Genomic DNA, 14,091 nt, shown 5'->3' on the forward strand with positions numbered 1-14,091 from the left:
ACCTCTTACAACCAAATATAATAATTGTCTGTTAATTGCAGTTTCAGCTCCCACCTCATGCTTCGACATGTGAAACAGCAATCAGCAGCTCCTGTTTAATCCACCTATTATGTTGACTAATTAACTTTGCTCGACAGTTTATTTCTTCCTCCATTATCAGCCCCTGTCAGCCGCAAGCACACTGCCGCAAAGGGGGACCTCAGCCCTTTTGATTGATCACCGATAGATTGACATGCAGATTAATTTAATTAGAATCACCTCACTTGAGAAATGAAAGACAATGGCAAGGGGGCTAATAGATCTGCTCTTATAATGAGGCAAGCCTCCAGAGCCACGGCAGAGGATTTCTGATTTATTTTGCTGAATTCCCCAGTCGCTCTGAAAGGCTCTCGCTTTAATTGTTCTTGGTTTTGAGAGGCTTTAGCCTCTGAAGAGGTGAAATGCTTTACAAGGATTGGCAAACATTGCTTCAACTCTCTCAGGAAGCTGCTGCCTCTCAAAGTTGGTCAAATGGGGACACTTAAAGGATCGCTTACAACAATTCAATTTCATCACTTGAATGGGATCTAAAAAAAAAAAAGTTAAAGAAAAAAATTTCCACCTATTTCTGACCACCAATTAAAATGCTCAAAAATATAAAGTAAGCAAAGTTGCTAAACTGCCCATAGCTAATCCCAAAGACTTTGTCTTTAAAAAGAGGAATACAAAAGAGAATAGTTTACATCTAAAGGATCCTAAAACCGTCCCTCAGAATGGCATTCCAGGCAATAGATTTTTGTGCGTGTTTTAAGTGAAAGATATTAAAATACAGAATAAATGATTCAAGAGCTCTTACAGATGGAAATTTGGGAAAAAGAAAGCACCAAACACTATAGGTAAGTTTTTCTGAAATCAAACTAAGGGGAAAAAAAACCCAAGCCCTATATATAAAATTCCAAAAGGGATTTCAAAAGTAATTTATCCATTGCATTCCTGAGGGATAGAATAAAGTTTATGATATTTTCAATAAAATATGATCTTATAGTAAGTGGCTCAGGGTTTGCAATCTTATTTGTGCACTTGCAACCATTGTAAATTCTTTGCGACTGGGATTTTGAGCCAAATCCTTAGCTGGCATTGCCTGTCACAGCTCCGTGATTTATGCCAGCTCCCTATCTTCTTCTATGGGTCTGTTTAGATGCATATGAAAATTAACACTATTACAACTAATAACAATGGTTACAACATAAAATATTTTCCCCAATCCTAAAACCATATAGGGGCACACAGATTTCCCACTGAAGCTGATCAATCCTGTGCAGAAACCCAAACTTTTGAATGTTTCTAGAAATAGGATTCCAGAAGAATAATGGGTCAAGGGTAATAACAGCAAGGTAGGTCTCAAACCTGTGAAAATCATACATATAAGCAGCTGTTGCTATACATGCACCTTTCTAGGGAAGAACTCGAGGAAACAATCCTAGTGAGGTCAGTTTTATTTGAGTAAATCTACATTTAATTTTTCCCCCCTCATGTTTCCGAAACTGTTGATGCAACATATTTTGAATTACTTAACAGTGTCTTCCTACTTACCTCCGAAACAGAAAGTTTGATTTACTACAAAGAGACCACATTGGTGTGGTTCTCTGGTGTCGTTAGCAGAAGAAACTATAAAAGGAATCCCCAAAAGAAACTGTTTCCAGTCTCAGGAAATGCAGAAAAAAAAGTGGTTACTCTCATGTATCTGTCTTATTCATAGTGCATCTGTAAGAAGCAGCACACGCTTACTGCCCAATTCTTTAAATGCAAAATCACATTAATACAGGAATATTGAACATACACTGCACTAACAAAATATTAATGCCCCTAATTAACAGAGAAAAAATACACCTTGAATATTGTGTGCCACAGTTACATACTTGGATCACTACAGAGCACTTACATATTTACAAGTTCTACTCATATTTTTTAATCTAAAAAAATACTACACTCTCCTCATTTTGATTTTGAAATGACTGGGATATGTTCAAGTTAAAGCACATGCTAAAACTAATTTGTGGAGAAATCATAAAATTAGGGGGAGGGGAGAGCCAAAGTATATGTGAAATGGGTACTGAGACATCCTAAAACACAGACCATAGCAGAGGGAAAGGCACACTACAGTTTAATAAATGATTAATGAGGTGCTGACACATTAATGTAAGCACAGGGACAACCAGGCCTGCCAAATCTCAAACCTTTCCAAATTTTGTCAACAAAACACAGTTTTAATTTGGGACAGGCAAACATGGAAAATGATTTTGAGCTTTAGCTTTAGCCCTTCATAGATTTTGCATTTAAATCCTTTATCAACACCAGGGGAGACAGAAGTATGAAAGAAACACATCAGTTTACAACTTTCTTCAATGAAGTTGGCACTATCAACTACATTAACGTATCACAGCTCTGTGAATTATTCTGCCTGCCATTAAATAGTTCAGTTTGTGAATACTTTGGAGCTTAGTTTAAAAAAAAGAAGAAAAAATTCAGACCAAGAGCCTGGAGATCAAGCTATTTATCCTGTTTAGCACTCGGCCTGTTTATTTGTTATAGTACCTCACCTAATATATCAAAATTAAGCATTGTATGACTCCTCATTTTTAACCACAGCCCATTAAGCTTTGCTAACTGATTAAGACACAGCATGTTCCTTGTGCTTTCAATTTTCTCCAATGTGTGGTGAGGGTTCTGATATTTTTGCGATGTCCCCAACATCCAGTGGCAAAGGCAGAGCAAATCTGATTATGATTTCCAGGTTTGAAGTGTGTCACCAGTGTTAAACCTGTAACTCAGTGCTTGCTGCTCTTCTGGAAGCTATGCAGAAATGGCTTCAGCAACATCTTTATTTTCATCACCACTTGGTGACCTCTACCTACAATGTGTTGCTTGCTTTCTTCTAGTAACTAAAAATCACTTTTGGTTTAACAAGACACTTAGTAAGGTGCTTAAATTAAAGCACATAAGTACAATACATTCAGTAATTTTGCTCACGTGCTCGAGGACAGGCTGGGCGCTTAATAACCTTGTTGAATTGGGCCGCAACTCTCACTGCTATTTTTCAGCCCTTTTTTTTGGCCTTTCCCTTCTCTGGGGATGGAGCCTTGCACGTCCAAATTCCATTATCTGGGATTCATGAAGCATCATCTCTGTCTCATATGCAAATTTGCAATAAGACACAAGTGGCTTCAATTCAAACATGAGTGGCAGCGTCCCATGGAGGCAAACTAGCAGCCTAGGCCGAGGAAGAGGTTGTGGTAACAGAATCAAACAGCATGGCAATTTCTAAGTGACTTTCAAGGGTTTCATAATAAATGAATGTTTGGGGTTTTATGCAGTGACTCAGTCTGAAAAGTTTCCTCTAAATTAAAACTTGACATGTGTCAGTTTGCAAGCAGTTGTGCTAAAACAAGAGTACAACAAGATAACTAGGGCACCTGGGTTTCATTAATTACAATAACATACAAAACTGTTTAGGTTGTATGAATGAGTTTTTAGTGCTGCAAAATAAAATCTGGGCAGAGTTCACCCATGATACCATCTACTTGGTATTATTATTACCACCCTAACTGGGGCACTACCGCCCATCTCACCAAGATTGTCGACTGATTGTGATGAAGAATGCAAAACCAAATGGAGCATCTGCTCCATGGGGTTTCTAGAATAAAAAGGCAAGGTTGGACAAAGCTGACAATATGTGATATCACCAAGTGCACCAATTTTGTGCAATTGGGCTGATGAAACACAGAGATGAAACGATTTTCTCAAGGACAAGCAGGGAGTCTGTAGCACAGTTGAACATTCAACTCAACTGCCTTGAGTCCCTGCATTGTACTATACTTTTCTCCTCTCTGCCTGTCTCCTTCTGCTAATAGAGACACAACTGACACAGCCAGGGCCAGCACTGCTCCAGCACACACTTTTGCTGGCATTCGACACCACTTCAGTTGTCACGTGCCTGGACATCTCAGACATGCAGAGAAATGTATTTCCTTCCAGGCCCACAACTGCTTTTATGTTAGGTTTATCACTCCACTACATTTGCATGCAAAGTTCAGGATAAAACTTCCTAATTCATTTCTATATGTGAGTCTGAATGAAGTTTCACACACAGGTCGCCTGAATCAACACATACTCTGCCTCTTCCCTGTACTTTCTTAACCTCTCTCATACCATATGATAATCAGACAATTCCCTGCTGCAGGATAAAAAAACTAAAAACTGCTAAGAAAGGAAAGTTACCGGAGGGCTGGTCCTTAGATAGCACAAGACTTGTGTCCCTGGCCCTTCACTGTTTCTCCCACCAAAACCATAATCTGTGTTCTAATAACTCCTAGCAATTTGGGGGGACTGAAGAATGAAAGACCGTGGCCAAAAGATGACAAATCTCTAGGCTGCTTAACAGTCCAGCACAGATAGGGGAATGAAGTAAAGCAAGGGAAAGTCTCCATTTTTTATGTGTAAAACAAGTATGCTACTCTTTTTAAAATATCTGGAAATACCTTACTTTCATGGATTTTAACCAGAACTTTGACATAACTGTTAGGGACCTTATAAGTCACTGGCAACATTTCAAACATAGCTGATAGCAAACCCTTCACTGATTTCACAGGGGCCCAGATTTCACTTGGTTCCTATACAACATTGTCTCAAACATCTAGGTGCATCATATCATTGAGATACTATGTATATGCTTGGTCCTTTTCACCCTAAGAAATGATAAATGAAGCCTGGACTCCGTAGAGTCTGGCTATTTTATTTTAAGAAGTCTATTGCTAAGAGCAACAAGTTCAAAATTAAAAAAAAAGAAAAAGAAAAGAAAAGAAACAAAAGCAGCTATTGTGAAACAATAAGCCCGGGCACTTAACAGAATGCTGCAAGCTTCAATACCACCCTGTATTATAGTATGAGTGGTTCACTCGGCTGAAAGTGATTAATTTCTTGAAAATGCTAAGGTCACACTAATTGACATGACCTGTGTAATTAAGCAGTCTCTGTTTACACACGGAAAGCTCAACTGCTGTGAAGCTGGGTTTGTATGACAGAATGTCTTTACAAGTCAAGAGATCAACAACCTTTCCTATGTCCTACCTACTCGCCGACACAGGCTCCTGATTGCTGTTCTGAGAGAACACGCAAAGGCATTACCATATGAAAATCAGCCTCGAGCCTGGACGAGCACAAACCCAGCAGAGTGTACATGTTGTGAAGCAAGTTCTGACAGGCCCCAGGGGTGACTGCTTGGCCTAAATCCCTGTGCTGGTGAGAGTCCTTTTTCCACTTTCTCTTTCAGTGACAATCACAGGAGAAACGTGATGGAGGGAGGAGTGCGGGGTGAGAAGCCAAGGGCTCTGCCATGCTAATGCTAGCTCTTATACTGATTAATTTAATCACTGCGGCCACATCTCCTCACTTCCGCTCTTCTATGCTCAGAGGGGCAACTAACACCCTTCTGCCTTCCAGTGTTGTTGCAATTAAGCAGTTCAACAAAAGACATATGTTCTACATATAAATAATATCGCCATTTACATAGCATTTAGCACTTTTATTTAAGTGCGACAATGCTGGAAAAGAAGCAAACCAGGTCCTGAGCTACTTCAGAAAGCAGCCGTCTTTTGGAGTTGTCTTCCTCCAGAGACCCAGGTAGTCTATGGGACAAATCTCCTATTTCTTCCTCAAAACCCTGAGGCAAAACCCCACTGACTGACTCTATCATGTTTTCTCTTTGGGCCACATACGCTCCTCCTCAAAAGAGAAGGTCCTTAGGCTCTCTACCCCATATTTTTATGCAGCACATACTCAGGTAATGCATTACTGGCACAGCCAAAGGACCACATCTTCAGTAAAAGGGTTGGAGCAACTATTTCTCAGCATTGCCACCACACCACTCTGCTGCCAGCACTGCGGAAGGCAAGTGCAGACCATCTTCCCAAGGGACAGTGCTGTACTGGATCCCAAAAGTAGTTGTAGACATAGGTGTAGCGAAAAAAAATCTCCTTGGCCATCTGAAGCTGTGTTGATACTACAGTTCCCAAGCCCCGCTGCCACATGCTGCAACAGCGGCAAAATACCAGCCCAAAGCATGCCAAGAAAGATACACCCAATGGTAGTTTTTTCCAAGTGCTGACTACAGGGATAGAACTTCAGCCCATTGATGCATGTTTATGAGTCTTTAGCGCTGCTGAAGAATAACTGCTGAAGTGTAGCCACGAGCCTGATTTTATTAATTGCTTTTATACCCTTCTCTGCCCCTTCCAATAAACATGGTGCTCGCTTAGTGTTTACATGAAGGCAAATAGTTCCCCAGGCAGAAAAGAATATCTCAGAGCAGGGTAGCCCCATAACCTAAAACAACAGTGAGGTCATTTTGATTTTTCCTTTTCATGCTTTCACTTCCCGTGGAGATGACATTATCTTCAAGAGTTCTCTTGCCCAGAGCAAGAAAACCCAACTACTTCCTGCCAATTCTACTGTGACAAGAAGTCCTCAGGCAATATTCTGTGACCTTATGTTTTTAGCATCTTCTAGTGAATTACTAGGTTAGTTTGGGTCAAAGTACTTCTGTCCCTAACAGCTGCTGATTTTTAAAGGAGGAAGCGTGTCCGACTGACCTGGAATCGACGCATGTCTCGAGGGTTTCCTGCATTTTTTAGGCAATTTTGGTTACATTTGAGGAAAAATTTCAAGAAGAACCTGTGGAGAAAGAGAAACGGACATTAATGTCTTATAAACAGTGCGTAGTAATACTATGTAACATCTGCACGTTTGGTCCAACAAAGCCTAATTTACATTAGTATTCCCTACCCGGATAAATCATCCCACTGACCATCCAAAGAGGGAGCAGAAATTTCATGGGCCCCAATCCAGCAAAACATGTAAGCACGTCCTAACATTTAAGCATTAAATTAATAGATCTGTTGTGTCAGAGCCCTTAAAGTTTGTAGAGTCAGTCCCTCTATCACGCTCAATGGCCAGCCCTGCTGTGCCATCCATAGCAGCAAGGAAGTAAGAGACACATATTTCAGCACAGCAAAAAGAGGACAGAAAAATGCCAGCCAAGAAAATTCCCTTTTGTATAAATGGGGTTTTGTTTTACAAGTTCGCTGTCGTGTGCAAATTTTTATTTAATACAAAAACACTGAAAATGTTCCATACAGTTGAAATCTCCCTTCCACAATTAAACCCAGTTTGTGCATAAAATTAATGCTCAAATAAGGATTAGTGGGAGACCAAAACCCTGAGAGGAGAAGGGGGAAGTCTTGGTTAAAAGACTTACTTCACGGAAAAATGAAATATTTTCAATGCAGTCTATTTCCTGACCATACACAGTTCACTGAAGTAGCTATATGACCCTGACATATATCTCTAAGAAAAGACATTGCATTTTACAAAGCCAAAGAAAAAAGCAAACATTTCACTGAAAATATTTCCTTCAGTGTTATGCATCAGTGGACTGTAAACTCATAAAGACAAGTCAATGAATAATAGTGGGTCTCAGATTCCAGGCTTCCTCCCCAAGAGCCAAAGTTTATCAATCTTTTGTCCAAAATAAACTACAGACTAAGGTCTACTAAAGCTCAGCCGTGCAAAATTTAATCCTACAGCAAGTTTAAAACCTAGCGCAACCAGACAGAGCAGCATTACACTTGCAATAACCATCAGTTGACTAAGCAGAAGCTAATCTGACCTGTTTCCACATACAAAAGCAGGGCGGGGAATTGTTTGATCCTGGTTTACTTTAAATCAGAAAGTTAACTTTTGCAAGCATCCATCTTTTAGCACCCAAACTGAATGCTAGGTCAGCAGAATTTGCACACACTGCCACCAAGAAAGGCAAAACTGCAGGGTAAACAGCTTCAGAAAATCCCTTTTTGATGAGCAGCATTCTTTGCCCTGCTCTAGTTGTGATGCCGCCCCTCAACAAGGCACGTTTTGGTGCTTGTTCCTCCATGCCAAGAAAATCATACTAGGCAAATGGCTGCAAGGAGAAATTGAAACTACAAGGGACTGTTTGCATTAAAGAAAAATAAGGTAATGAGGAGGATTATAAAGCGTGATGCTTGGGATTATCAAGGACTGGATCTCCTGACCCAGGAAGTCCCTTCTAGACCTGTGCTCCTAAATAAGAGCAAGCAATCAACATAAAATAAACAGCCGCCACACTTGAACAGGGGTTTCAAGACACTGTGTTTGTTTACACTAAAATAAAGAGCAGTGTAAGCCATTAGGTTTTCTCATCAAGCAGGTTCTGATATTCAATAACAGAAAGTTGGTGCTATTTGTTGTACATGTGTGTGTCTTTTTAAGCCTCTAATGGCCAGCTGTGACAGCCTGACTCAGATTGTGTAGAAGGAGCTGTCAGCACAAATCTTGGCATCTCGAATCCAGACAACTGCTTGCCACCAGGCGAGGGTTTGTACTCGTGCCAGAATGGATTTTGAGAGACAAGCAAATAGGGCATTAATTCCGCCAAAGAAAAACGAAAAGCGGGGAGAGTTCAGGATCTTACACTTCAGATGATGGCTTTCCTGTCAACAGCTCGTCATTTAGCTCATGAGCTATGAAGGGCACGGACATCAGATCCCTCTTGCCCTAAGCTGGCCCTGTCATGCAAAATGCTGGCAGGATCCGGAGACCACCCCTCCGTGCGAGATTGCTTGCTGAAATAAAAAGCCCGGCCATCTGTTGGGAGGCAAAGACATCCCTGTCAGCTGGTGCCTACAGCCTTGAACAGGCCCTTATGTGGCAAAACCTCTCAGAGCCACTTACTCTTTGGGGAGAAGCCGGTGCTGCCCCGGGTCTGCCGGTGGATTTTTGGCGGCTTCGCCAAGCACCGAACCCAGCAGCTGCCTGCCCGGTCTGCCGCAGCCCTGGAGCAACACCTTGGCCCCAGGGGGAGCTGGGACATGGAAGAGTTAAAAATATCTGCGCTGAAAGGCAGCATCAGCCATGCAAACGTGGGAAGCGCCTTCCCAGTCTGGCTTTGCACAGCACGCGTGAGCGCTGGGCAATGGGAGTTGGTGGCTTGAGTCAAGGGCCCCAGAAGAGATGGAAAGCTCTTTGTGAAGCTCTCCAGAGAAACTCTCGGCCTTCCCTTCCCTTACAAAGTCTGAGCTCACGTCAGCTCAAAGGCTTGGAAAAATCACTATGAAACACAAGAGTTGGCTTTCGGGGTCTGCAAACTCAAACCCAAAGTTTTGAAGTCTAACTCCATTTGCACTGTGCTATCTCCCCCAAATTCTGCAGAAGTTTCATCAAAATAAACTGCAGAAGAAATGAAGCTTATCTATTTAAACCTACCGAAAACTTCAGGCAAGCAAACAAAACTTCCTTTGAATTAAATCAACTCCAGAAAAAAATTAACTTAAAAAAATAACACTATTTTCAGAGGAACTTTCAAGACCCCAAGCTTACACAGCCAAGTTCGCTCACTGCATTTTAAGTAAAAAGTCGCCAGTTTACTGAATACATTCTGCCAAGCACCGTATTTTTATTCCACTGAAAGACAAAACAAACTATAGGCTGCACTTTGTTTTGGAACACACCAGAGCTGGAGTCCCCTCGGCTATGCGAAAGCATCCCACGCTCATCTAGGCGAGAGCCGAGCGGCTCCCGAGCTGGCACAGCACGTGCCGGCTGACGGTCTCCCCCCGCTTTGGCAGGAAGGTGGATGGGAACAGATTAAGACAAGGGTAGAGTGGAGCAGTTTGTTTCATGGGGTTCAGCCTGGGCTCTCGGTTCCTGCTTTAAACCGCTTGTTCAGGTGCCGCCTTCACCTCGAGTCCAGTCCTGCCAGCCTTGCTCATTAGCAACACTTCACTCTGCAAATAGTTCAGATTTGGATTGACAGGACGGGTCCAGGAGAAGTGCCAACAAAGCTGAGCTCTTTGTAAGCATAAACCTCCATCCCCATTTATTTGCATCTAACTTCTTCACAGTGGGTTATTTTTTTCAGTTCTAACTTTCTCCGCGTTTGGCAGGGCTGTATAGCATTAATACTAACCACAGAGGATATACAGCATTAATACTAACCACTGGGGTCTGAAATTCATTCCCAAGATGAAAAAAATGTGCAAAACACAGGAGTGTCAATAAAATCTTCAACTTTAACTCTCTCTCCAAGCTTACGTGATTGCTCAACACCAGCTCGTCTGCCACACAAGACTCAGTCATCAATTATACTTATTGCTACCATTGAAGGTTTTCTTTTTTGCATGAATCACACAAAACATATTTTCTGACTCCCTTCCTGACTACTAACATCCCTGGTGTGAAGAGCATTTGTGCATATGGAGCAGAGAAACACAAGCCAGCTCCACGCGAGTCAGCCCAAGTCCAGAAACATGCAAACTTTTACAAAGCGCTTGGATTTACTGACTTACATTGCTATTAAATCAAAGGAGGACTCCGTGCTTCACCCCCTACCCCACAGAGACATGGTTGGAGGGTATGGGAGTGCAGTTTTGGAGAAAACCCATTAGTTTTAGATTACATTTAGGTGTGCTAAGATGCAGTTCAGTGCAGGCAAAAACTACTCAAAGAGTGAAGCTGCTGAGCAGTTAATCCATGCCATGGCACTGTACTACTACAAATCTCTAAGTAACTGCAAGGACCAATGTAGAAATACAACCTTCAGTTAAATAAAAACCTCCAGTCTGAATCAGGCCGCAAATTAACTTGAACTTCTGTCTGCCAGGCAGAAGCTCTAACGAATGGGTTATTGGCTCTTCTGGGAGTGTTCTCTCCTTTCTCACAACTCGATAGAAAACTCCTTTCCGGAGATGAAGATTTTTTTTCTAACAAAACTGCTGCATTCCCCAAAAGATTTTGGTGTCTCTCACCATTACCCTCTACTCTCTGCTAGTGAGGGACTCTTACCCCAGCCCAGTCTGAGCTCCCTGGTTGCCCCCGCTGCCTTCCCACGCTGCTACTTCTAACTCCTGACACTGGCTCCCTCCTCACTCCTGCTCCTTCCATCCTCGGATTCCCTCATTCACCTGAAGGATCTAGCGAGCACACTACCAGCTGGAGGTCACTCCACTTGTCTAAAATACTGCCTGCCATTCATCACTGGCCATCTTGTCCCTCACACTGCTAACCCTTTGGGTTTGTGCAATACGTCCCCAGCAGCATCCCACTCTTTGTCCCTGCTAACTACCAGTAATTTAAAATAAATAAATACACAGCAGAAATGAAAATACTAGCAATAAAGAAGTAAAAGGATTTTGCCCTCCTACTTTTCTTGCCACTACAAATTAATACCAGTGTTTATTAAAAATAAGAGTTAAATTAAAGAAAGCAAGCTCTGACATGATCTAGGTTGGCTCTTCTGTCACTCCTCTGAAGGAAATTTAAAGAAACTCAAACACGAAGGCTTAGCAGTAGGATTTTCTTGCCATTGCCACAATAAATATGTCTGTGGAAGGAGAAAAAAAATAGTTGGAAGGAAGACCTGCTGCATTCCTGATGCTGAAGAAAAGCTTGTTTGTTCCCAATACATTGGAGAAGTTGTTCAAGAACAGTTCATCCATGTGAAAATACGACAGCTGTCATGCTGCCAAGGTCAGCCAGACCAGTGGCTATCCAGAAAGCGAGTGCCGGTTATACAACTTAAACCTGGCTAGGGCAAACAAAATTGACAAAATGCCTTTTCTGAGGTATAAACGCATTTGATAGAAGAGGACAACTTTAGACTCCTGGCTGAAACACAGCAGTAAGTATATGTGGGTTTGCAAAATTAGCAAAACAAAAATACATGGGCCGGTCCAATAATTAGCAACCGACCCTCAGATAAAAGGATTGCACGCCCATTCTGTATAACATACCAATTCAGCAAAGTACTAAGTATGTGCATAAATTTAAATACACAAGCAGTACTGATGGAGACAAAGGTACTACTCACATACTCCAGTACCTCACAGAACCAGCTCTGCTGTCAGCCCATGTCCTTTCTTTGCTTGTCCTCCCAGCAAAAGAGGATGCTGAGGATGTGATACTACAAATACAGTTGTCTCAAACAATATCTGATGGGTATTTTTTTTTCTGGTGAAAACTTGGCATATTAAGAAGTACCGAAGCCAATATAGGGCTGAGTCCGCAGGTCACCAAGAGGCAGACAGTGCACGCACTTCAGCTGTTTCATTTGCTTCTTCAGGGTTTTCTAGGCTCTTTTCACACACTTCTCGTTCTCTCTGTCAGTAACTGCACCTACTGGTAACTAGATTTAGTTAGTAATTTGCCACTAAAATAAAAATATAGAGAAAATGCATTGTTTAATGCAATCTTATTTGGAAAAGTAAATAATCAAAATGTAGAAATATCCCTTTAGAAATTTCAGGACAAAGCTAATTTTTTTCCCTTTCAAGTCGACTCTTCTAATCAAAACTCCTATTTTACAATGGAAAATTCCCAACTTTTTAAAAATTAAGCTAAAATAAAGCATTTCTTTTTCTTGAACAATAATTTCTTTAAATTTTCCAACACTTTTAAACCTTACTTGAAGGGAGCACTTTTTTATTCCATTTTGCCCAAGAAAAATTGTCAGAATAATGGAATTTCCTACATTACAGAAAATCTGAACGTAGCCGAGCTCTACTAATAACTGCAGAAAACCAGGTCAAAAAAATCTTTGGCATTTAAGGTATGAAGATTGCCATTTACTAACAAGTCTACTGTTGCAGTATTTTATTTTGGGGTGGTTGTTGGTTTTTTTTTCCTCACAGACCTTTTCACATACAACTAACTGGTCGTGTCAGCTACCTTATTCACAAAAGAAAAATTGAGACTTACACTGATATTTACCAACATGAGGCTGTGCATGGAAATCAAATATAGGCATGCAGAAAACCTCCTATTACCCACATGTTCACAGCTGGATTTTACTTGGCTTTTTAGTCAATAAACAGCAGTAGCTACCTTTTGTGGCATTTTTACAACAGGAAATTTATTCTGCAGAAGAGAAATTAAACACCAGATACAGCCATCTAACTCTCTTCTAAACATAACCTTCCTGAGTTGTCAAACATCCTAATTAAGAAAAAAAAAAATCCCAAATCTGCTTTCTCTGGATTCAGTGTTCTTACTGACTTAAAATGGAAGCAGAATCAGACCTGCATTTTGCATTTATGGGATGCTAAACAATTCACTGTGTTAAAAACAAAAAAAAAGCCAAGCCAAAACCAAAAGCCTGGGAAATTATTTATTTTACTAGAAAAATATATATCTTCTTCCTAAACTGCAGAAAAGGTCCAAGAAAGGCAACATGACACGGAGAATAAGCCTCAAGCAGTCAGAGTCTATTGACTGAGATTCTTCAGGCAATGCCATAATAATAGAAACAGAATAGTCTACATTATTTTTGTGAACTTGCTCTGACTCCTGGAGCTAGCATTGCCAGGGTTTGCGGTTGTCAATACAGTAAATATTCAGCTCAGCACAGCAAAGACCTGAGGAGGCACCCACATAATCACCAAAGGTAGGAAGGTAGGACTGCCCAAAACTGCCTTAAATTACTCATTGCTCGCTTCAGCAAGTGTTCCCAGTCACTTTTCTTCAGGTCTGTGTGTTCTGCACAGTGAAGCACAGCATATCAATTTTTCATCTTGCATCTTCTGGACTTCTCTAGCTCTCTGATACTGAGTTATAATGCATCAGAGAAATTTAGAGTAGTTTGGGAAAGTGTGTTTGGCATTTTCTCCCATGAGCGAGTTAAAATCCCAGAGAGACCGTTTTGGTTTCTTCTTCCAGACTTTTAATAAGAAAAGAAAGAGATAACACCACCAAAAAACAACATCACAAAACAGAATTAAAAATAGTCCAGAAGCAGGTTTGAGTGCTCAGTTTTCTGTAATTTAATTTTGCCCCCAAGTCTGACTTTTTAATATTTTTTTTCTTAAAGTAGTGAAAATCTGAATTTTCTTATATCTCCTTACTTGTGCCCAGCTCTATTAGCTAAAATTTTTATTAAATTTGAACTGCAGCTACCTTCCTATCACAAAAAAAAGTTGGAAGGAGTTTATGCCATCTGTGTACAGAGTGTACACAGTGTATTTCGTTTATGACAGCTAGATGCAAGAT

The 14,091-nt window shown here is 41.0% G+C and overlaps 1 protein-coding gene across 2 annotated transcripts in view; it reads right to left on the reverse strand.

Annotated features, from left to right (window-relative positions):
• Positions 1-14,091, reverse strand: part of EBF1 (early B-cell factor 1) — a 282,327-nt gene that overhangs the window by 97,524 nt on the left and 170,712 nt on the right. For both annotated transcript variants that reach the window (XM_010578999.1, XM_010578998.1), the window contains exon 8: positions 6,627-6,708. In XM_010578999.1, the coding sequence (XP_010577301.1) occupies positions 6,627-6,708 (82 nt within the window). The remainder of the gene's footprint in view (positions 1-6,626; positions 6,709-14,091) is intronic.

This window comes from Haliaeetus leucocephalus, unplaced genomic scaffold (assembly GCF_000737465.1).
Source record: "Haliaeetus leucocephalus isolate CR32 unplaced genomic scaffold, Haliaeetus_leucocephalus-4.0 Scaffold656, whole genome shotgun sequence".
NCBI lineage: Eukaryota > Metazoa > Chordata > Aves > Accipitriformes > Accipitridae > Haliaeetus > Haliaeetus leucocephalus.